The sequence below is a fragment of the Micropterus dolomieu genome, linkage group LG09 (genome assembly GCF_021292245.1).
Source record: "Micropterus dolomieu isolate WLL.071019.BEF.003 ecotype Adirondacks linkage group LG09, ASM2129224v1, whole genome shotgun sequence".
Taxonomy (NCBI): domain Eukaryota; kingdom Metazoa; phylum Chordata; class Actinopteri; order Centrarchiformes; family Centrarchidae; genus Micropterus; species Micropterus dolomieu.
The window spans coordinates 16,706,846-16,728,890 of NC_060158.1; the positions used below are offsets into that span (position 1 = coordinate 16,706,846).

The following is a 22,045-nucleotide window of genomic DNA, read 5'->3' on the forward strand; positions in this document are numbered from 1 at the left end:
AACACTGACACAATGAGACCTTTCACTTGGCGGAAAGAAGGACCATTATGAGCACCTTGCATCTACCTCATTTTCAGTTTCACCATAATTACTTCTCTTCCTTTTAAGATTTAGGTCGGATAAGGAATGCAGGCTGATCTCACAGGAGCTGAGCAGTTTCCAGCCAAATAACTCGTGACTCTATTGTTAACCGCTTGCCCTTTGTAGCACATGAAGCTTTTGTAGCACTCGAGGAGGGCAGCAGAAATAAGATTAGTGGTGTTCATATTGTCTAGTTTGGTTGCAACATGGTTAGATATTGGGTAGATTGTCGATGCACCTTAAACAACGCTCCTGGTGAAAAATTGTAAACCTGTGTTTGGCAATAAATCTTGTCCCCTATTACAGTGTAATGGTGGCATTTACAGTTATTAGATCAGTGCTGCCCTCCTATGGCCATTTGGTAAAACAACACAAGCCTCACACCAACATTAACACTAGCACCATTAAAACCGCCAATATTTTCATGTGTCCACAATTAAAGAGTCTTGAACATTTAAAATACGTTTTGTCTGACAATATTGCTTCAACTTCATATCTATTAGATAAAAGTTATTCTAAAAGCAACAAAGGCAATGATATTTTGGGCTCTGGTGGCGAGATGTGTCTACCTGTGCCTGGGTTGGTTCAAGTCTTATCTCTTGGTGTGCTGTTGCATTTCTCTCCTGTCTCCCTGTCTACAGTCCACACACAATAAGGTGCTTAATTCAACCTAAAATAAAACAATAAAACCAAAGATTAGTACTTGATGACACTCACTTTGAAAAACACTATAAAAACACGACTCTTACACAAGTTATGGTTTTTATTTTTTCTCACAAACAAAGTTTGTTTACAAAAAGGAACGTTAAAAATAAAATTGTACCTATCTATTGCATGTCATGCTGGCAGTTTGAACTACATGCAAAAACAATAATAACATTGATAATAATCATTACTGTACAAAAATGATGGGGAAGATATGAGGCCAAACATCATCTCAAAACCTAAAGAAAAACACTTGAATTGGGGGGAAAATGAGAGTTCTATAAAAAGGGTGTTTGTTTTTCTCCAGACAGAGTCATGAGTTTGTACATGAGACTTAAACCAGGGCACAAGACTCCAAAACCACCCGGGCAGAGAGGGCTGTGTGAAACTGCATAGAAGCAGAGAGGAGATTCCCTGCTCTAAAGACAGAGGGGTGAAGAAAGAGTGAATGAAGAAACAAAATGGAAGAGTAAAGATGACAGTGATGAGGGTGCTTGAAATACAAGCACACACACACACACAATGAACCTATACAGTTTGAAGCCCTTTCAACATAAAGTCACGCTTCATCGTCAATGTGGGAAACAAGATACTACATGAAATTTATCATTTAACCTTACAACCTCTTCTTGAGATCCATTGGATTGACCTGCTGTAAAAAGTGATATCTGAGGTATATGGCTTCACTTTATCAATCAACTAGTTGAAAAACAACAAAAGAGGGTATGATTCATGTTTTCCCAGAAGGAAAGCAGGAGGTGAGGAATCCCATGGCTTCCTTTAACTGCAGACATGCCAGGTCATGTAGAAAGAGACGGACATTTCCACTTTCAGTTCATTCATTTCCAAATGGAGAGGCGCCAGGAATAAAGCACACTGTTTTTTCATGTTTTCAAAATCTTTTAAACTTGGACATGAGAAAGAATTCAGTTGGTCTGTGTATAGGGACTGTGGCAGTGGATGAATATTTTCTCTACAGATGTGTGTACAAAAGTTGTCTAAGTATGGATGAAAGTTAACATATGAGTCAATCAGTGTCCCTTTGGGTTTTTTTTTGTTTTTTTTTAAATCCAGTGTACTAAATTTATTACAAAAAATAAAATCAAGGTTATCAAGCGTCCATTGTCGAAGTTGGTGGCATCTGTCGGCGTCACATGGGCTGGTATGCATGTGGTGTGTGTGGAGAAAAGGTTCCTGGTTGAGCTCATTCGGTGCTGACCTGCGTGACCTGTGCGTCAGCTGTCTGGTTGGTGGACTGTATGAACATCGGTTGGGTCAGCTCCTGTCCCGCTGGCATCGTCACCTGCTGAATCTGATACAACTGCTGTAAAAGAGGAGATGGATGATGGTCTGTGTGTAGTTGGATTTTAATGGGATGACATCCAGCTACATGGTTCTAGACAGCTACTGGGTTGTAACAAAGAGACATTTAGGTAATTTCTTCAATAAAATATTTTACTGATTGTATTTTAAATTAAACTGTCTAATTCTGATTTGACATAGTCGTAACTAACAGTTGGATTAAGTTGATCCTGGTTAATTAATCTTGGTTGGATTAAGATTAAATTACTTGCATTTTTCTATAAGGAGGCACATGCCAAGTAGTAAAAAAGCCAGCTGTGTACAGTTGCTAAAATGACAAATGTCGAACGAGTCCGAAATAAGGACTCTGAATCAGGGGTCACTCAGCAACAAATAAAATATACAAGTTCAATATTTAGCTCTAAATGTCACTGTAATTACTACAGCTTTGTCATGTTGGATATATGTTTTGCATCGGTTACCTGTCCGTCAGTAAACTGGTTGAACTGCTGCTGTCCTTGCTGCACGTCTGCCTGTGTGATCTGAAAACCATACAAGTTAAATAAAATAAACAACGGTAATTATAAACAAACTAACAGTATAATCAGATCATTAGCTTCATAAATGCTGTTTTTGTTGCTGTCATGATCACCTGCTGGGTGTTGGCAAGAGTCTGAATCTGTCCTTGGACCACTTGTGCTCCGGAGACAGGCTGGGCTAGACGGATGTATTGTAGCTGGCCTGTGTTTAGTTGCACCTACACTCAAGCAACACAAGGGGGAGACACAGTGTGGTTCAGACCAAAGGTCATTGGAACGCAGAGGACACAGCCATTTTCCTACCCTGAACAAAAGCAATGACAATTATTCACTTTGCTCTGGGGATTGTTAACTTTCTAAAACTAATGTTTGATGATCTACACACATGCAGAAAACACAAACTACTTTAGCCATGTAATCTCTTTTAACCTGAGCCCATCTAATCATCCCCTCATTCAATTCCCAGACCTTTTCAGCTTGGCTCATCAATCACTCCCCTAATCACGTTTACTTCAGCTTGACCCCGTTTCTTACTGGGATTTGCTGGATCTCTCCTGTGTTGGTGATGATCTGCTGCATGACCTGCATGGTCTGGCCTTGGGCTTGAGCTGCCTGTGCTTGACCCTGGGCTTGGACAATCTGTACCTGCTGGCCCTCACTCACCTGCATGGCCACGGGCGCACTCTAATGGAGGGTAAAGATAAGAGAAAAGGAAAGATAAATGCAGAAAGAGAGACAGACAAACAGAAGGAGACAGAGACAGCAGTAACACATTAGTTGCTGAACAACAACAACTGGTGCAGACATGTAGTTTATGATTGACAAAACGCACAGAACCAGTGAATCACTAACTTCCCTGGAATCACTTTTTAACCAGCACCATGGCACTTATGTATCCTTAAAGGCTGTTAAAAGAGCATCAGGCAGGCACAAAAGATGTGGGCACATAAGGTGACAACGCAGGTTTCAAGCCCTCTCTTTTTCATCTGTCACACTATCTAGGAAAGGCCACCTGATCTCATGTCACCTGAATAGAACAGAGCTTGAAGGCAGCAGTCAGCTACAGTGCTGTGGCAACCTGTGTGTGTGTGTGTGTGTGTGTGTGTGTGTGTGTGTGTGTGTGTGTGGTGCGCGCGGTATCGTGCATGTGGTTAGAGGACAAATAAATGGATGTGTGCATGTGTGTTTACCGTGATGGGTGTGCCCTGTGACTGCACCTGCACTTGCTGTAACTGCTGCATGGTGGCACCTTGCAGCATCTGATGGCCCGACAGAACAGAATGAGAAAATGACAGAAAGACACACTGTGAGAAAGCAGCGATAGCAACAACTTGACACATGAACGTAAGCATGTGTACAGTGTACACGTAAAAAGCTTAAAGGTTAGCAGCAAACAGTGATGTCTAAGCAAATGAAATTTAGTGACATGTTTATGAATGATAAAAAAGGAGCTGAGTTGAAAGGTCAGAAAAAAAAAAAAAATCATGGTGGAGTTTCGACAGACATAAGTACTTAGGAGAATGTAGGTGACCTGAGAGAAACATGACAGAATTGGTACAACAGTGACAACTAGTGACACTGAAAGCTCTGCAAACAGACACACAGACACAAAGTGTGTGAACTGAGATCTTTGCCCATCCTCTTTTCTCACGTTAAATGTTACCATCTTTTCTTTGTCTTCTTTTTATTCTAAACTCTTCACACCACAGAATAAATCTGTTATAACCAACTGTAAATAGCATGTAATGTCATGTGCCTGATGGGTAGTGGCAAGTTAACCCCCAAACACTTGTGATGTTACTTAAATACTAAAAAAATGTTTGAGCTAATAGACGAAACAGCAGGCTGCAATGATAGAGGGATTGAGATGAAGCTTCAATGATTCCAAGTTTTTATTTAATCTCAAAAGCACTTGATAAACAAATCTTTTATGGTGAGTCAAATTTAAAACTTTCACTTATACCCTCAAGGCCTACCTTTTACTTTACCTTGTAAATAGCCTACAATGGAGTCTACGTGAAGTGAGTGTCAAACTGTGACCTCCCTGCTCTCAGCAGGGACTGCAGCAGTAGCAGTGTTCGTGAATTGGGCCAGGTCTAAATGAGTATGACAGCTCAGCTAAAGGCAGTCTGCTGAAGCAGCATGAAGCACCACAGCAGTCCAGCAGCACGGCTACATGACATGCAGAGACCAAGCTTGAGAAAGAGAGCTTAGCAGCTAACGTAGTAGGAATGAGACCATTAGAAAGTGAGACAATTGAAAGGTGTCCCTGAATACGCATTTTGTTTTCTTACTGACTGGTGAAAACACTGTGATCCAGATGGAGAATGCCCACCCCCTTATACCCTGTGTGTGTGTGTGTGTGTCTGTGTGAGAAACAGAGTGTGTTTTTGTATGTGTGTGCTACAGACAGCTCATTTCTACATAACTGAAGCACACCGCACAAGTAAGATGAGAAACTAGACTTGAGGAGTTTATTTTCCTCTTTTTTTGCTGTGTCCTTCCCTTAGGAGGCAAAATATAAACTGCTTACTTTATGATTTAAGAAACTCAACCATTATTCACACACTGTACGTATGATTTGTTTCAATATTAGATAGATATGATATTGCAAAAACAGTACAAATTTATAGTATAATTTATAACATAAATATATAATAGAGAAGGGAATATTCTGTTTAGCGGTGTTCAGATGTTTCTTCTGTGGGCTTGTTAGAGGGAGGATATGCATGTGTGTAGTTAAGGTAAGATGTTCCTTATTGATCCCCCGTAGTGGAAATTCAAAATCATTCGTGCTGGGTGTGTTCTGCAGTTCAGTTACTCCAGCTAGTGGGAGAGTGGTCAGCTACAGAATGTGAGCTAATATCAATAAAGCCAGGTGTGATGACCAATGTAACAAGCCTTTCGCAGCATTATTCCCACGACTGGGTGGAGGTAGTGCTACTTAAAGTACGTGGGAGAAGTAATCCTTCGGGTCCTTTTTGTGAAGTTCAATATGGGCTTCATTAACTGGTAATTTGTGTTTAGAAGGGGGCAGTTAAGCCTCTCAGCTGTAGACGGTTGTTCACTTACTTGTCCACGTCACACTTATTATTGCCTAAAATTCTCATATCCAGCTGTGGTTTCATTTTGTTATTCCTTCTTTAAATCTTGAGGTGTATCATTTGTATTCTGTGAGGTGGTTTGTGCCAAACACTGTGAAAAGATCTTCCAACGGGGCATTAGTACTACCTGTCCTTGCTGTGGCTGGGCGATGATGATCTGTCCAGGCTGGATGGTCGTGGCTGTTTGTGCGCCGGGCTGCTGGGCCTGTTGTGCGCCCTGTACCTGCACAGCTCCAGGCTGCTGGGCCAGAGTGAAGTAGTACTGCACGGGCTCTGCTGGAGCTACCGACTGACGCATCTCCTCCTGAAAATGACACACAGGCACGCACGTCGAAGAAGGCCTATCAGTCCATTACATCTCCATGAATTATTTTTGCAGGTGTAAAGGTAGAGGAGGTCAGGTCTTATAAATAACTGATGGGATGTGGCTGGGAGGAGAGTAATGTAATCTGGACATGAGATCCATTACAGGCACCATACTGTGCAATACCATACACCGCAGACCTGGAGGCATGCGAGGCTGAACATGGTGATATGTTTTAACTCTGATCAACATGAACAATCATGTTGATCAGAGTTCAACAATCAACTGCATCAAACATTTGTGACGCTACTGCAATAAAGTTACACTAAAACAAATGTGACAGTTATTGATTTATGTATGCAAATGCTCTCTCTGTCCGTCCTTTTCTTGGGTCAGCCACAAAAGTGCAGCGTCAGAGTTCGTTGGGATTCGGTGTACTCAGCACAGTTCAGCAGGTTAGATGCTTGCTAACACAAGGGCTTGAACCCAGGTCTAACAAATATCACAAATCAAATTATCAGTGTGTGTCACTCTGCTTCATAACTCTCCAATGAGGTTCATCTTGATGAGGTTTCTCCATCACCAGAAGCGTAAACACCCTTCTCCCAGCTCCATGACAACACAGCTGAGAGTGTAGGATGTTTACATGTCTGGAGACAGTTGACAACAAATTTAAATATCTCACACATCCATCTGGTATCCTATATATTTGTATACAGTACATTAATCTCCCATTTGAGCAAAACTTCAATGTGATATGCTGCTTTTCTGTGTGAAATTGGTTCACTGAATTGGTCCCTGGTAGAGGTTACTCTTTGCTGTCAGAGGCAATAAGATGCTGCAAACATCCGACTGAAAGCCCTCGCTGTCCAAAACCACAGCTTCCAGTCAAGGATGTTTACAGCTCCTCCAGGTTGCCAACCATGGAAAAGCACCTGAGATGAAGACCCAAATGATCAACTCTTCTTCTTGTGCCAACTTTACTGTATACACAAAATATTTTTCATCTGCTGCTTGCCCAACACTGCATGGGTAATAAGTCAATCCGGGCAGTGTCCTTTCCTACCTGTCGTTTAGGTGGCTTCAGGTCGTCCCGGGGCACAATGTCAATCAGGAAGTCAAACTGGTCAAACTTTGTTATTGCCATGGCAATGTCGTTCCTCTGTAAACATAACAGACAAAGAGTGTCAAGTGATGATGTCAGACTTTAATTATGCTAATTCAATATATGCAGTGACCTATATATAAACATGCCTCAAGGCCTAAGGTCAACCCTCCCAAAATAGCCACACAAGAGGCTACTGTGGAATTGAAATACAGTTCCCAGTACCAGTAGTACTGTAATAGGCATTTGCTTTGATAACTGAGGTCAAAGGAAGAGAGGAAAAGTTTACAGCTGAATCGATTTCAAATGCACTTCTCACAATAATCTGTCATTTTATACACATTAAAACAACTAATCATGAATGAGATTAAATAAAGGCAGATTAAACAATAATGAAATTAATGATTACTTGCAGCTCTATATGCGTTACATGAAAGATCAACAAGTTTTTATTAACCAACAGTCACTGAAGTCAAATAGATTAATAAAACACAATGACCCTAGCATCACAGTCATAAACCTGGGGGTGTGTGTGTGATGGGAAAAGTAAAGAAGCTTTCCAGCCGTCGTGAGCACATGCTCTGCTGCTATACCCCTTCCTATATCCACAGCAGTGTGCTGTCTCTGTGGAATTTTCCACAGGATATTGGCTGTCAGGACCCCCCATTGTGGCCCTCCCTGCACAAGAGGTTATTTATAGTAGCTTGATTAATATCTGGTAACACCAGGTTACATCTACACATGTTCTATTGATGAGCGTTGCTATGGTGATCCCAACTGGCGTGCCCTCTTCACAATAGGACTCGAGCTGTGTGTGTGTGTGTGTGAGTGCGTGTATGAACATGTGGAGATGAAGGGTACCGTTTTCCCCCCTCACTAAAAGGTATATGAAAATCGTCATGAGGTTCAACATACCTAATGCATCATCTGTGGTGTAAAATGTAATTAACATCTAAAACTGAGCAGTAAAGTTTCTACTTAAAGTGAGAGTTTCATGCTAAAAAAGGATTCCAGGTCAAAGAAAAGACAACAGCGCCGTGAACCCACTTCCAAAGTAGGTAGTTCAATTTAAGACTCCTCCTAAACTAACTGCGATTACGTTCTTTTTCCTGGTCTCTTTTTCTACCTACATTGACATACACACACACATACCCATGGGCTGCTAATCTCTCAGAGGTATGTGAATGGATAAAGTGGACTTAAGGGCTTTCATGTTCTGCTCCACAGTTTTCCTCTCTTGACGTCCAGGTGAGACAAGCTGACTTTCCCTGACTGTTCCTATCAGCGCTCTCATGTTCTCTACTTCACATCATTCCAGAGTCCATCTTATTCAACTTTGGGACAGTAGAGCAGGCAAAATGGCAACGGAGGGATAAGTGGGTCAATGGCACCTGCCTGGCTTTGCTTTCAAATCAATGGAGAGAGAAGCAACTAAACAGAGGGAGAGTCCTCAAGGGGATGCTGGTATGGGGCCTTTGCTTGTATACGCACACACAGACACTCAGTGAACAGAAAGCAACAAACCAAAAAGACAGCCAAATGATGCAAGGGTGTGGGAAAGGTGAGATGAAACGAGTGTGTCTGACCTGTAGCGTACGTCTCTTGTTGTCCTCGGTGTGGATCCATGCTCTGAGGGTGAGCTCTGTGATGAAGATCTGAGCTGCCTTGGCAAACAGGACCGGCGCCTCTGCACTGATCATCTGTACAGAGGAGATGGGGTTACACCCGGTTACATACACCCACAGAGTATCAAGAATCAATCACATATCCGCTATAACATGAATCACTCAGGACCTGAGTAACACTTGGCTGCATCACATTCACAGGTGCTGCAAAATAAGCAATTAATGCACTCATTTGTTCAACACTACGTAATAATTACAGGCTAATGCGTCAGCCCGAAACATTTCTCATACAGAGTGACTGGTATATTGTTTAGCCGGATAATGTCATTATTTTTCTCTAACACACATGAACATTTCTATTCTTTTCATTATAGTTGTGAATTATCTCAAAACCTTTGTTTGTCCCTAAAAACGCCTCATCAGTTGTAAAAATCACTGGTCTGCAGGCCTCTAGTGGAAGATTGTTTAGCTTCAAACAGCACTTCTTCTTCAAGTGGCACTGAACTCTCAGAACAAGCCTCGTGATAATTAGTTAAGTGTATGTAAAGTAAATGTACATGATGCACTGTAATAATACCACACCACTCACATGTACACACATGCAGTGAAAGCTGCTGTGTCACAGCTGACAGAAGGGTCCTGTCCTCCGATATGTTAGTGATCTCCTGATCTCTTTAAGCTGCTGCTAAACTAAGGGGATAGCGCTCTTGACACGGCAAGCCACACAACACACACACTTTTTTTTTTTTTTTTTTTAAAGAGACTATGAACAGCCCAGGATGATAATCTGGTATGAACTTTTGAGTTCAGTGCAACTGACAAATGTTGGGAGATGAGTAGGTTCCTTGGAATAAAGCTTGTGGATACATGCCCCTAAATCTACAGTATATCCTTAGCCGATCTGAGAGACTGGCATTGGTCTCAAGGTGTAAATTCTGATTGTTAGTTTGCCAAACATATATTTGATGCAATGTTTTTTGTTGCACATGACAAATAAAATTACTTTGACTTTATTTTACCCAGTAGATGTTCGACATAAACCACAACTTACAACAACGTGGAATAGGCTACGTTTTGAAAAGTCGACAAGCGGCTAAAATCTGTGGCAAGTGGCAGCTACTTGCAACACAATCAGTTTTGTAAGCTCACTTAATGATGCCTGATTATTTCTGTATCCACACTGTTAATATGTTTTGATGTAAACCCACTTGGTATAAATAATGGACTTCTTATCAACAGGCACTGCTGACAGCACAAAAGCTGATAAAATAAGTCCAGCAGGCCATTCACGGCCACTGAGCAGTCTGAGAACAACAGGGCACAAACCAACAACTTGATGGAATATACACACCAAATTAAAGAACATTATCAGTCAGACTTTAAGGCATTAAAATGATAAGTAAATGCAGAAAGAAATATATTACAAAATGGTTCAAGGACCAGGATCAAGTAATACATTGCCTGTTTTTTTCCTTAATCCTATCTCAGTTATTCAAAATTACCAGTATGCTCAATAGAAATTTACCATAGCTTTACCAATTCTAATCATTTCTATCCAAGAACCACATTAGTGTCATCTTGTGGTTTTGGTCAGATTTGCAGTGGATTTAATTTCTTGGTTTTATGAAAGGAATCGCACTAGAGCTAAGTGCTTCCTTTTAATACATATCCTCCACCCAAATAATAATTATTTTCTCAATATGGTCAGTTGTTTAGGCTGTCCTCTCACCTTGACATCCTCATCCAGCTTCATAATTTTCTTGATTCGAGCCAGAGGTAACTCCTGCACACGAAAATCCTTCTGAGGAGAATACATGTGTGGTCAGTTAAAGGCACAGAACAGGGCACAAGAAAGTTGTGCTTTAGTATTTGCATGTACGCATATTTGAAACCATATAAAACCCATTGAATCTTAGCGTTATTGTGGCTGGTATGTGTGTTGTGTGTGTGTTTCAATGGCCATAGCGTACTACAGTCAGGTTCCTGATCTCCTCCATGACACGAGGCCAGAAGGACTGCAGGGTTTGCTGGGCATCGCTGCCCCCAGCTCCAAACGCATCTGCGGACATCCTCTACTCTGCTGCATCAAGGAAAGACAGGGGAGGAGACAGATGGAAACAGAAAGTTAATTAGGAGAAAACGCATAAACAATGACATGATGTGTCCTTAGTGAATGAGTGTCAAGACGCCAGGACACAGAACAGTGTCAGTCCAAGCCAGGCCTGAGCTGCCTACAGCTCTTCCCGTGTGTCAGAACCACATGTCCTACAACAGCCTGTAATTATAATACAGTGAAATCTAAAATAGAGCCCGATGGGACTCTATTCTTGTTCTTGTGGGATGCTGACATGCCCAAGAACCCACCACCAGACTGGCTGCAAACTGAATGGCTCCATTACCTTGGGCACATAACGGCTCCTCTGCAAACACAAGCATGTCATGTGTAAGTCACCGCTGCTTGTGAGTCCCCACGCACTGAGAACAACCCTAGAACAACAGACCTAGGAGACGCATTTCTGTTTGTGTCACAGAGAAACAATCTCCTGACAACAACAGCATTCCACTTTTTTGATGAACGCACATGGTGAGCGCACACACAGACACGTGCTTGCAAACTAACCAAAAGTTGTAATGTGAAATAAACCAACTCTTACACACACACATTGATGTGGATATTAAAAAAAGCCAGTGCTTCTGCAAGGGGTCTGACAGTTTGAAAGAGGATCCAGCAGGTTACTATGGCATGCCAGGAATCTGCTGGGGGAATATTGGCCTGCCTGTCTGAGCACGCAGAGCTTGAAGTGTCTGGATCGCACCCTTTCACTCTCTCCCTTTTCTCCCTACCTCGGTGAAAAGATTTGGCAGAAGGGAGAAGAAAAAAGCAACATGGGGGGGGGCAGAACAACAGATGAGTGTGTGGAGCTACTCAAGAGAGACAGTGTGTGTGTGTTGTTGAGGAAGGGGCAGTGCCTTGTCCAGTTCAGCATTAATCCAGCGCTAAGACAAAGTGCCAAAGGCTTTAACAGGGGGAGGTAAGAGACACACAGGGCCGCAGCCAGACTGCTCTGCAAACTGGCTATGTGGGTCAAACGAGACAGAAAGAGGGAGACGCAGAGAGAAAAAGAGAGAGAGACATGACAGAACAAAGAAAAAGAGTGTAAGGAGAAGGGAGGGGGGTCTCCTCTTTATCTTCTCTTTCTTTTCTCACTCTGGGCCAACAAGCATGAATAGCTCCAGCTCTGGTCCAGCTGACAGGCCAATACAAAACAAAAGACAGCCTTTCACTCCAACATCGATGTGTCTCCCCTGTTAAAGCGGTGTTGTAGAGGATTGTTTTGACTTTGGGTCCACGTCAGCTCCTTTACTCGTACTGCTTAAGTGCAGCTGTAAATATTTTACACAGATAAATCACTAATTCAGAATGCAGGACCTTTGCAGGACGATTGATTTCTGACAGGAAAGACTGCTTCTCCGGCAGATGTGGAAGTTACTGAATAATATAGAAGAAGCAGAGCTGCATCCTGTTCTGTCATTCAGTTTTTCGACCGAGTGTAGCCTAAATCAATGGGACAGAATGGCAGCAGGGTTGGCTTTATGTAAATCAATCAGGCCGCTTGTAGCTATGGCATGCCAGACTAGTGATTGACCTTGACAATGTCTCCCCTTCTCTGCCTGAATCTCCAGTGTCCAGTTGCATTTCAAGGTTGATTGAAATCCTGCAATCACTAGAACAATCCCAGCATTCCACGGGGCAGGAATGACTGATGGGCATTGTAGTTTTTCCTCCTCTGCCTGATGGGCAAACTGACCTCTGCCAGGGGTTTTTCATGGCCTCCGTGTACTTTGCAGTACCATGACCGTGCAAATAGGGTGAACAAAATAAGAACTACTTGTTTTCCCGGCTAAGAAGCATTTTAGCATCAGCAGTTAATCTTGTGATAATTTTGAACAAGACAACTTGTGTGTGTACTGTATTCCAGCTTGTGTGGTTCTCTCCAACTGGTAGTCTGATAAGAAACCCCTACCTTTTCTTTTAAAAAACTCAGAGAGAGAGAGAGAGAGAGAGAGAGAGAGAGAGAGAGAGAGAGAGAGAGAGAGAGAGAGAGAGAGAGAGAGAGCTGTTATTAAATCACACACACCCCAACCCCCTCTCTCTGACCCCGTGACCTTCAATCTAAATACACAGCTACACACTAACCACTGAAGCAGGGGGCGGGGGGAGAGGGGAAGTCAATATGTGAGAAGAAATGAGAAAGCAAGTGTGGCGAGAGGCAGGCTGAAGCGTGGGGGGAATAAATAGAACGACATATGTGAGAGAGAAGAGAAGGGCTAAGTATCAACATGCCCTTGAGCGTTGCTCCTGCAGCTAGCTAGCGTGTTCTACCTACAGTATAGCAATATTAACACATTTCCCAAGGCTTTGCATCAACGGAAAGTTTGCGTGGGAGCCCACTTATGTCTCACACACAAGTGCAGAACTGCTGACTTCTGCAAGACCTTCTATGGTCTGGGTCTATACCAGTCAAACAAACACTGAGTGCGGCTATACAATGCACAAAGGCAATCTAATTTGAAACTCCCTGAAAGCTAATAAATGTCAACGTTATTAAAGTTGTAAAAGGTCTGGAGGTTGATGCAGACTGCTAGAGAAAGCCAATGTCAAGATGGCTTATTTTGTCCGCAGTGATAAGTACCATTTGCTTCTGGTCTTTCCAGGCCTCTCATCTATAGTATGCTTTGAAGCGCCACTTAAATGGAAATCTGTACCAAAGAATTAAAGCTTGTTAGTCCAGTTCACTCCTTTATACTCTGCTCTTAAATAACAAATGACATGAATGTATTTTACTTTCCTGTGAGCTTGTTATTCTGGACAATACTGTGCATCATTCTGCTGTAATGAACCTGACACGCTCATCTCTGCTGTGCTGTTCTTAGCTGTTATTGTATGCTATATTAGGGTACATTGTGTTTTTTTTGCGCTGAGCATCTCTCCTCTCCTCTTCCCTGCGGTTCTATTGCCCTTCATCGGGTCATCGAGAACCAGAGGTGCCGGTGTTGGGTTTCCTACCAACTCTGCTGTCTGTGTGTGTGTGGGTGTGTGTGTGAACGAATGTGATGTCTGTACTTTGTCGACATTGTCCAACACAGCAACTTGCTCTTCCTCCTTCAGCGGCTCTACATCTCTCTTCCTGTCGCTTCTCCAGTACTTCCCATCTCTCTCTGTCGCTCGTGGGTGCGTGTTTCTCTCCTGCTCTGTCTTACTTACTTTCACCTCATCCCCCCTCTTCCAACTTCTCTGAGAAAGTCAATGTTTCTCCGCTTGCAGCAGCTGAATCAGCGCTAATGTTGTTCTGCCCGCCCCGGTCCTGCATCTCTCCTCTCTCGTTCTCTCTGTCTCATCCCTCCCTCCCTCGCTCACTGGCACGTCACATCAAGTGGCCACTCACAGCAGCATCAGCGACTCTGACATCACACCACTTTACATGAGCCTTCAATTCCTGTCCAAATAAACCCGATAGCAGTGCAGGCAGAAGACCAGAAAAAAAACAACAAGATAGTATCACTTAGAGCCCATATGCCTATTCATTTGCTCTTTAAGATTAAAGATTACAAAATTTTCAGGGTCAAACGCTGCACATTGGCATCGTTGCACAAGAAAATACAATAAGGGAAATTAATTAGATTGGTGTTTGGTTATGGTGAAATTTTCTGTAGTTAACTGCCCCAATAATGACCTGACAGTTGGTGTAAATTGTGTATAATTTTGCTGTGTGTAGTTGATAGGTAATGAGGCATGGCAGTTTAGGGCAACCTGAAGGTCTATCAGGCAGAAGAGTGAACTTTTCCCTGAGGTGTTTCAGTATCACATTGTCATTGTGCTGAAGAACTCATCTCAAGCCAGATCTTTCCCTGAAGCAGAGCTGACACTTCACATTGAACTGCACTGAAAGGACCTGACGCACACAGAAAATAAAAGGGGCCATATACTTTACCAAATGAATGAGCTCAGTAAAATTATCCTTGTATCTTGATTTGGTTAACATGCCTGGTTGATTTGATTAATGTACTAATCTACGTGTGAGAAAAATGCCTACACCAACCTGGTTGACTTTTAAAAATAAGTTAGTCCCTACCATTTTTTGTACAGTACTGTAAATAACTGCATATTAGATCGTTTTTAAGAATATAGTTCTCACAACAGACAGTTTTAAAACTAATTTAGTTTTTTTAAGCCCTTTCAGTTCAACGTGACTGTTACAACATACAAAACGGATACGGGCAAATTAACATAAATTATGGTGACAAATAATAGAGGAAGGGGACAACAAAAAAACAGATGATTTCTTTCCCCCTTTTTGTGACCTTAACCTTCCCCATTGTTGCTCTTCATGGTTACTAACAGTTAAAACATCAGGCTGTACAAACAGCAAACGTGTACACACATGAACTGGTCACCACTATGTTTCACTATAAATTATGAAATCCACAAAATACTTTTGTATGCTAGAGTAACAACTACAGGATGGGTATTGCCACACTGACATGTTTTTAGCAAGAGGTCAATTTTTCGCATGCTGCTGTGTGAAACTGTCAATGATGCAGAATGGGCAGTTGGCAGGAAGGTCACTAAAGGTTAGTCTACTTGGTTTAAATGGCCTCCTAAACAGAAAAACAACATACATTACCGTAAACCAGGGTCTATATCTCACTAGAGCGCTGAGAATTATTTAACATTAAGTGTGTTAGTTGTATTCTGATTTACTATGCCCCAACAGATGGAATAAATACAGCCTAGGCAACACATCATGGTGTCAACATTCATTTTAAATACTGGCCATAAATCAATAGTGTATGTACAAATCCTGAACTATTAAAGCGTTCACCATGATGAACCCAATCACAAACGGGCAAGGTTACAGCATTCAGGGTAAATGATCTACTCAGACAAAACAAAAAAACAAGAAGTTCCCAGCCAGGAATTACAGATTAACTACAGGGACACGCAGAACATTTTAACAGATGTTGGTGCAAATGTTTCGTGATTAAAAAAAGAACAGACGGGGTTACAACGAAGGACATGCTCCCTGTGACCTGCAGTGCAACATCTCTTTGGCATGGCCGCACTGAACCAGCCAACCTAATAGCCCTGCAAACTTTGCCCTTGGTTCTGCTTCAAGCCAACTCCAGGAAGTGCTAGTCACTGATCTCCCAAGGTCATTCAACAGAGGAGAGAAAGAAACCAGAGAGGGAGGAGGGAGGGAGAGATGAAAGAGAGAAGGGGAGGGAGAGGGGGAGGATAGAAAAAGGACAGGTTTTTCAACTTTCACTGCAGCACTTAAGTGACCCCAGTGTTTCAGGCTGTGTAGTTTCTAAGAAGCTTAATGAAAACATCACGTAGTGTACATATTAGCTCTGTTCAGTATCCCCTTTTGAGTTTTGCTTCCGCTGTGTCCTCTCATCTCCCACTACATGTTTCCTTCTCATTGCTGACAGAGAGACTGCGGGAGCCAATCTCACATTCCTGTGACCTTCATCCAGTGCTAGGCCTAGTCTCTGGCGTCAAAGTAGGCAGGGCTAAAGCTACCTGCATATTACAAGCTGGAACACAGCTGACTCCCCCCTGTCTGCCTACACAGCCTTTAGTGACAGTGTACACATGCTAAAGCACAGGGGGGAGCAAGGGCAAAAGAGTGAAGGCCTGGCAGTAGTGGTCACCTTAGTGATAAGCTGAAAGGCCTAGCTATGTCTAAGTGGTTTGCGTGGTTGGTTTACTTTTTTCCTTCCCCCGGTGTGCATATGGTACAGTACGGGGCACAAATTATATTCAAATCTCATGCAGATAGAAGCCAACCCTGGGATTTGGCAGCAAGGACTTCAACTTAAGAGTTATTTTTAGTCTCCCTCTCTCTATCTCCAGCACTCTCTCTCTCCCGCTCGCTCTTCTCTTTCCCCAACGGGACTCTGTTTTGTCAAAGGCACCAATGGAAACTTTCAATTAGGGAGGAAGGGAGGGGACAGAAAGGGAGTCAGAGGCAAGTGAGAGAAGAGGCGCCCTCCAAAGATTCCATCAGAAGAGATCAGATCAAACTATTAGCCTCCTCTGCCCCTGAAGCTGACAGGCTGACAGTCTGTCCCATCTGGGAGTCTGGCACTGTCGGGGCGGGAGCCTGGGGGGCCCTGGGGGGTCCTGAGGTCACTGCAACCAGCTGCACCTCAACCCCTGGGGACCCCTGACACCAACAGTGACAATAACATTGAGAGAGTCCTCCATCTAAAACAAATCTTTCAACATGCTCTGCCTCTCAGCTCTGCGTCACTGTCCTGCGCTAGCGTGTAAACAAGGACATCCGGGGGAAAAGCAGGGTCCGGACCGGCACCGGGAGCCACTGTGGCCCTCAGCCCCCAGGCTATCGACGCCACCAAGACAGTGAAGTGCATCAGAGCACAGAGTCTGACGGCCGTGCACTTGCATGGAGTCGATCGAAGGGCAATGAGCCTGTGTTGTCTGTGTGCATGTTGGTCCAAATTTAAAACACAACAAGTGACAGCCAAAGACAGACTTGACTGTACATTGTTACTTTGAGAATGAAAAAAACACATCACAATTATAGTTTGTTTGTTTTTTAAACCACAGTCCATTTTGCAGAAGGTGACCACTAAAGGACACGGATGAGAAACACACGAAACGAACAACTCCACTCTTCCAAGGAGAGTACTACAGGACAGGAAAGGGAGGGGGGATCGAGGACGGCTGTAAAGGACAGACACTGTCTCATCACTGCAGAGCGTGATGGAGAGAGACTCATCAGAAAGTGAACAAGAGATGAACAATTTATTCAGAAACTCAAAAGCCTAACCAACTTGACAGGTCTTCTCTGTGTGTGTGTTTTCAGCGGTCAGACTTACCTCTGTGCCCTTCATGGTGAACGGTCTGCCCTGTTGGAGCAGAAAAGAGGGAAAGAGATAGCCCTGCTCAAGTCTCCTTGAGAGCAGCGGCGGCGGCGGCAGGAAGAAGAGGCAGAGAGGTTGACAGAAAAACTCTCTCTCAAGCTCCTTCACTTTCTCCAGTCCCCTGATCGTATCAACAGACAAAAGGCACTCTGGCTCCACTGGACGGCTTTAAAAAGGCTCTCAGCCTGGACACACAGGGAAGAGCAAGCCCCCCTTCTTCTACCCCTCCCCCTTCTCTCTTCCCCTCTCCCTCTACACATTGCCCTGTCTCCTTCAGCAGCCCCCCAACGTCCTCCTGCCTAAACATACAGCCCCGTCTCTCCTGTTTTTCTTCGGACCAAGTCCCCTCAACTCACTGACCTTCTCTCTTTCTCTGTCTTTTTCACTCTCTCACACCTCTCCCTCCCTCTAGCCAGTGACCCATGCGTTTGTCTTTGAGCTGACCCCTGGCCCGGCGCAGAGAAGAGGGCGAGAGGGAATAGAAAGCCAGCACGGCAGCAGGCAACAGCAGGCAAACAGTACAGCGGCACTCCCGACTCACAGACAAAAATCTCTAGCCTCCTTCCCCTTTAACATTCAAGAGTAATCAATCTAGCATGCTACATGATACTCAAACCCCGCCTCACACCCGGCTCCCACCTCACTCAGACACTTGCAGCCAATGAGAAGACAAGGTCCTCCAGCGCCATTGGACGCTGCACACACCAATCAGCTCTGACACGTCCCTTGCACCTCCCCTTTCCTCCACCCAACCCCCTTTTAGCGACAGCCAACTTCCTGCTCTAAGTTACCTTGAGCTGCAGGATAGGGGTCAGGGAAAAGAAAAGAGGAAGAGAGCGTAGAGAGGAAAATAGGTGGAAAAGAGCAAATAAAGTTGTGCAAAGCTCTTCAGGGAGTGTGTGTGCGCGTGCTAGTAGTGGCTTGCCTCGGCATTGTTTGTCCTCGGGCGCTCCCTGCCTCTCCCGCTGCTGGACGGATGAGAAAGGTTCCACGGGCTGCTCTCTGACAACTGCTCTCTGCTTATTTACAATGTCAAACTAAATGTCTCCCTCCGCCCCGCCTCCTCTATGCTGCTACAGGCTGACGGCGCAGTGATGCAGAGAGCCACGCTGGCCCTCACTGGCTGAAACAAGTGCCAGAATGGGTGCTGCATGTTGCATCCACATGATGATTTAAAGTACAAAAGCATACTAGGCAGACTCGTTGTCTCATACATGTGCACAGGTAACAATGCACATCCACACACGCACACCCACGTACACGTTTTTGCCCTTGCTGTCTCATTCATCCTTGCTCAGTCACATGTACACACCGCAAACATCTAGCCTCTAACCAGCCTACTTATTATAATGAGATTCATTGTACTGTTAATATTAGGCTAGGAGAGGAAACAAATTGTCTGCATGCATGGTCACTCGTTACTCGCTTGGAATATGAATTAGTTGAATTAAACTTTATCCTGACTCGTGGGAACATTTAGTTATGTAACTCACAACATTATTAATCCAGTCAAACCCTAATTATGGTGTCAATCATATTTACACAAAAACAAATTACTTCAAAACAGATCATTGCGGGGCCCTTGTACAAGCTGAGGAAGAATCAGCTGACTGGTGAGCAGCCACAGAAGGGAGGGGAGAGCAAGAGTGCATTTGATTCTCGTCCTATTTGTGGATAAACAAGACTTAAGAGATATGGGTGAAATTCTGTAAACAAAGACATTGTTGTCTTGACCGCAAAAACTACGCTCACAGCAACTTCCACAATTAAAACGTCATCAACGAACCACATCAGCAATGTCATACAATGCCCTTCTTGTTAACTCACCATCAATTTAATGTGCACGCTTTCTACACCACAGCAGGACACTGCTGCTCACGTGCACAACTCATGGTGTTTAATGCACAACTATATAAGTTAATCAACATCTAATATGCAAACTCATCAAGACACATAAAGCTTGGACATTAAAGTGTCTACAAGTAACAGAAACTGAAGGTGCGATGGTACTGATATTTTGTCCAGAGCAGCCTTTAACTAATAACGTGTGCAAATGATGGGGGTGTTCGTGCTGCATATTACTGCAAATCCTGACTGTAGTGAAGAACAGAACAAGCTTAAGAGAGAGAGAGAGAGAGAGAGAGAGAGAGAGAGAGAGAGAGAGAGAGAGAGAGAGAGAGAGAGAGAGAGAGAGAGAGAGAGAGAGAGAAATCCTGCCCCATCAATGAAAAACTTCAGGGGGAGGGGAACCGGAAGGATGGAGAAGGACAGAGAGGAGAGTTGTCACAGGATGGGAGGGGAAGAACAAGTGTAGAGAGGGCGAGAGTACAAGACAGAGACTCAAGAGAAAAAAGCTAAATGTTCCCTTTTCTATTTTTGTAAGGAGCATGGGGACTAGAGAAGCTATCCAGTTAATGATTAGAGTGGATCTGCACAAAGATTAATCTCTCCAGCGTGGCTGCCATGCCAGAGCAGCTCTCTCTGTAGGTGTACTGTGGTTACCCAAAATGCCTCAGTAATAACACCTGGCAAGGTCACCGTACAAATGAGACCTTCCCATGACCTGTGCTGCCTGTAGCAGGGACATGTTTGCTCTCACTCATGCTGTTTAGAGATAAACATACACCAGCCAGACTATGGGTTTTATAAACACACAGCACCCTCAGGGTAGTCAGGCCGTACCAACCATTCAACCACAAACATGCAAAAAACACATGCAAACCTGCATGACTAAATGGTTAGCTGCACACAGGTTACTCAGGTTAAGCTCTGTAAGGTATTGCAGACCCTCATCCAGCCATTTTAAATATAATGTAACTGCTAGTTAAATGTGCACAGATAACAGTGAATTAAGAACACAACAGTACTATAGCTCTTCTAGATTAATATAGTAAACTAAGATGTTAGGAGAGGCTGCAAACTGCAGTTCTGGTCTCCAATGCTAACAATGAATGGGAAATGCTGAAGCACCTTTGAAATTCTTATATTCACTGGAGATTATAGCAGAGAGGTGGCATTGCTATCTATGTTTTCAATCTGGGAGGAGCGAAAATCATTGATGACAAAACCCAAACTAAACCAACAAGTGCAGCTTTTAATGATATTGTTCTGTTTTTTTACTTTGTGGTTAGATTTAAAGCTATACTTTCAGTAACGTTATTTATATACTATGTACATAATATTTTATCAAGGACAGGCGTGTTGGTCACACTGACCTGGGTAAGAAAACGATACAATTACTATATTGATAGCACAATGCATTTTCACTGGCATAACTGTTAGAGTAACTTTGCCTTTAATACGATGTTGCATGTTTAACGTTAACTAGGTCGCTGCATTATAAGCCAGTTAGGAAGAACAAAGCCGCTAGCAGGAGACACTGAAACCAATGCCACATCCCAGGGTAGCAGACGGAAGTATTTAATTAGTAGCATATAAAACGTTAGTGCTAAACCGTGCCACACCGGCTTCTAAACACTTACAAGGACATCGACCTTAAAAACACAGTTAGCTCTAGCGGCTAACGTTATGGTGGTCAGTGGTGACCGTGGCTTCGTGCTAACGTTAGTCAAGTTAATGTTAGCTTGTTGGAGATGAACACTGGTGACTGTTCTACAGCACAGGTGACCATTCGTAGTGTGTGTTATTTTAATCACCACTGGACAACGACCTCATCCATCAAATGAAAGTTTGCAAAGCTTTCCAAAGCTAGGAAGAAGCAATCTAACCAATAAAGACAACGTTTGGATCTGTCCCTCAGACCAATCAAACCTCGGACTAGATTCCACCAATCAAGGTTTTTAGGGCTAAGTTCGTTCTGCAACTGTCGCCATTCGGGCGCCAGTAGAAATAGCCAGTCTGACTGACAATCTCTCACACACGAGCCAACATGGTGGACATGAAATACCAGTTTCCTGACCGCCCATGATCCCTTCAGCGGGCCACCAATAAGCGCCTCAGAGAGCGGGGAGGGAAATGGCGCCTATGTTCATCTTCCAAAACAATCGTCTATTGGTCAAGAACAGCAAATGAAAAGAAGCGAAGTAATTGCCCCTACTTCCCCCCAACACGGGCTACTTTCTTGTAAACGTTATACACACAAACGAAATTTAATTTCTTACTCACTTTGTTTTACGGGTTCGAAGTGAAGTCCGGGCTCAGCGTATTATTTATTTTATTTAGCTAGCAAGGGGAAACAAGATGGCTGCTACTCGAACCGGAAAGAGTTGACTGCGCGAACGCGATGACGTTGCAGCTTAGTTCCCTGAGCAACGGCGTCAATTTCCCACCGGTCAGACGTACAGTTGAACGGGATATGGGCTATCTGA

The 22,045-nt window shown here is 43.5% G+C and overlaps 1 protein-coding gene across 9 annotated transcripts; it reads right to left on the minus strand.

The window, feature by feature from the left end:
- Window positions 1–826: 826 nt before the first annotated feature.
- On the minus strand, window positions 827–21,988 carry nfyc (nuclear transcription factor Y, gamma). 9 transcript variants are annotated; one of them, XM_046057789.1, is made up of 11 exons: window positions 21,843–21,988; window positions 10,736–10,845; window positions 10,495–10,563; window positions 8,727–8,840; window positions 7,102–7,197; window positions 5,859–6,035; window positions 3,818–3,886; window positions 3,162–3,311; window positions 2,741–2,845; window positions 2,571–2,630; window positions 827–2,110 (listed from the first exon to the last, which is right to left on the minus strand). In XM_046057789.1, exons 2-11 carry the CDS (start codon window positions 10,832–10,834, stop codon window positions 1,991–1,993), a joined length of 1,059 nt encoding a protein of 352 aa, XP_045913745.1. In that variant the 5' UTR covers window positions 10,835–10,845; window positions 21,843–21,988; the 3' UTR covers window positions 827–1,990. The 9 variants fall into 9 exon arrangements, with proteins under 9 accessions (XP_045913745.1, XP_045913749.1, XP_045913741.1 ...); XM_046057793.1 differs by having other exon boundaries at window positions 827–2,107; window positions 10,495–10,566; XM_046057785.1 differs by having other exon boundaries at window positions 10,495–10,566.
- Window positions 21,989–22,045: the final 57 nt, after the last annotated feature.

What these genes read in the sequence shown, in the direction of transcription:
- nfyc (XM_046057785.1), bottom strand. Translation starts at nt 10,834, where the DNA reads ATGTCCGCAGATGCGTTTGGAGCTGGGGGCAGCGATGCCCAGCAAACC. An exon ending in GAGAGATCCAGCAAATCCCA is followed by an intron (nt 2,846 to 3,161) that starts GTAAGAAACGGG and finishes GCTTGAGTGTAG; the next exon opens with GTGCAACTAAACACAGGCCA. An exon ending in ACCAGTTTACTGACGGACAG is followed by an intron (nt 2,111 to 2,570) that starts GTAACCGATGCA and finishes CCTCTTTTACAG; the next exon opens with CAGTTGTATCAGATTCAGCA.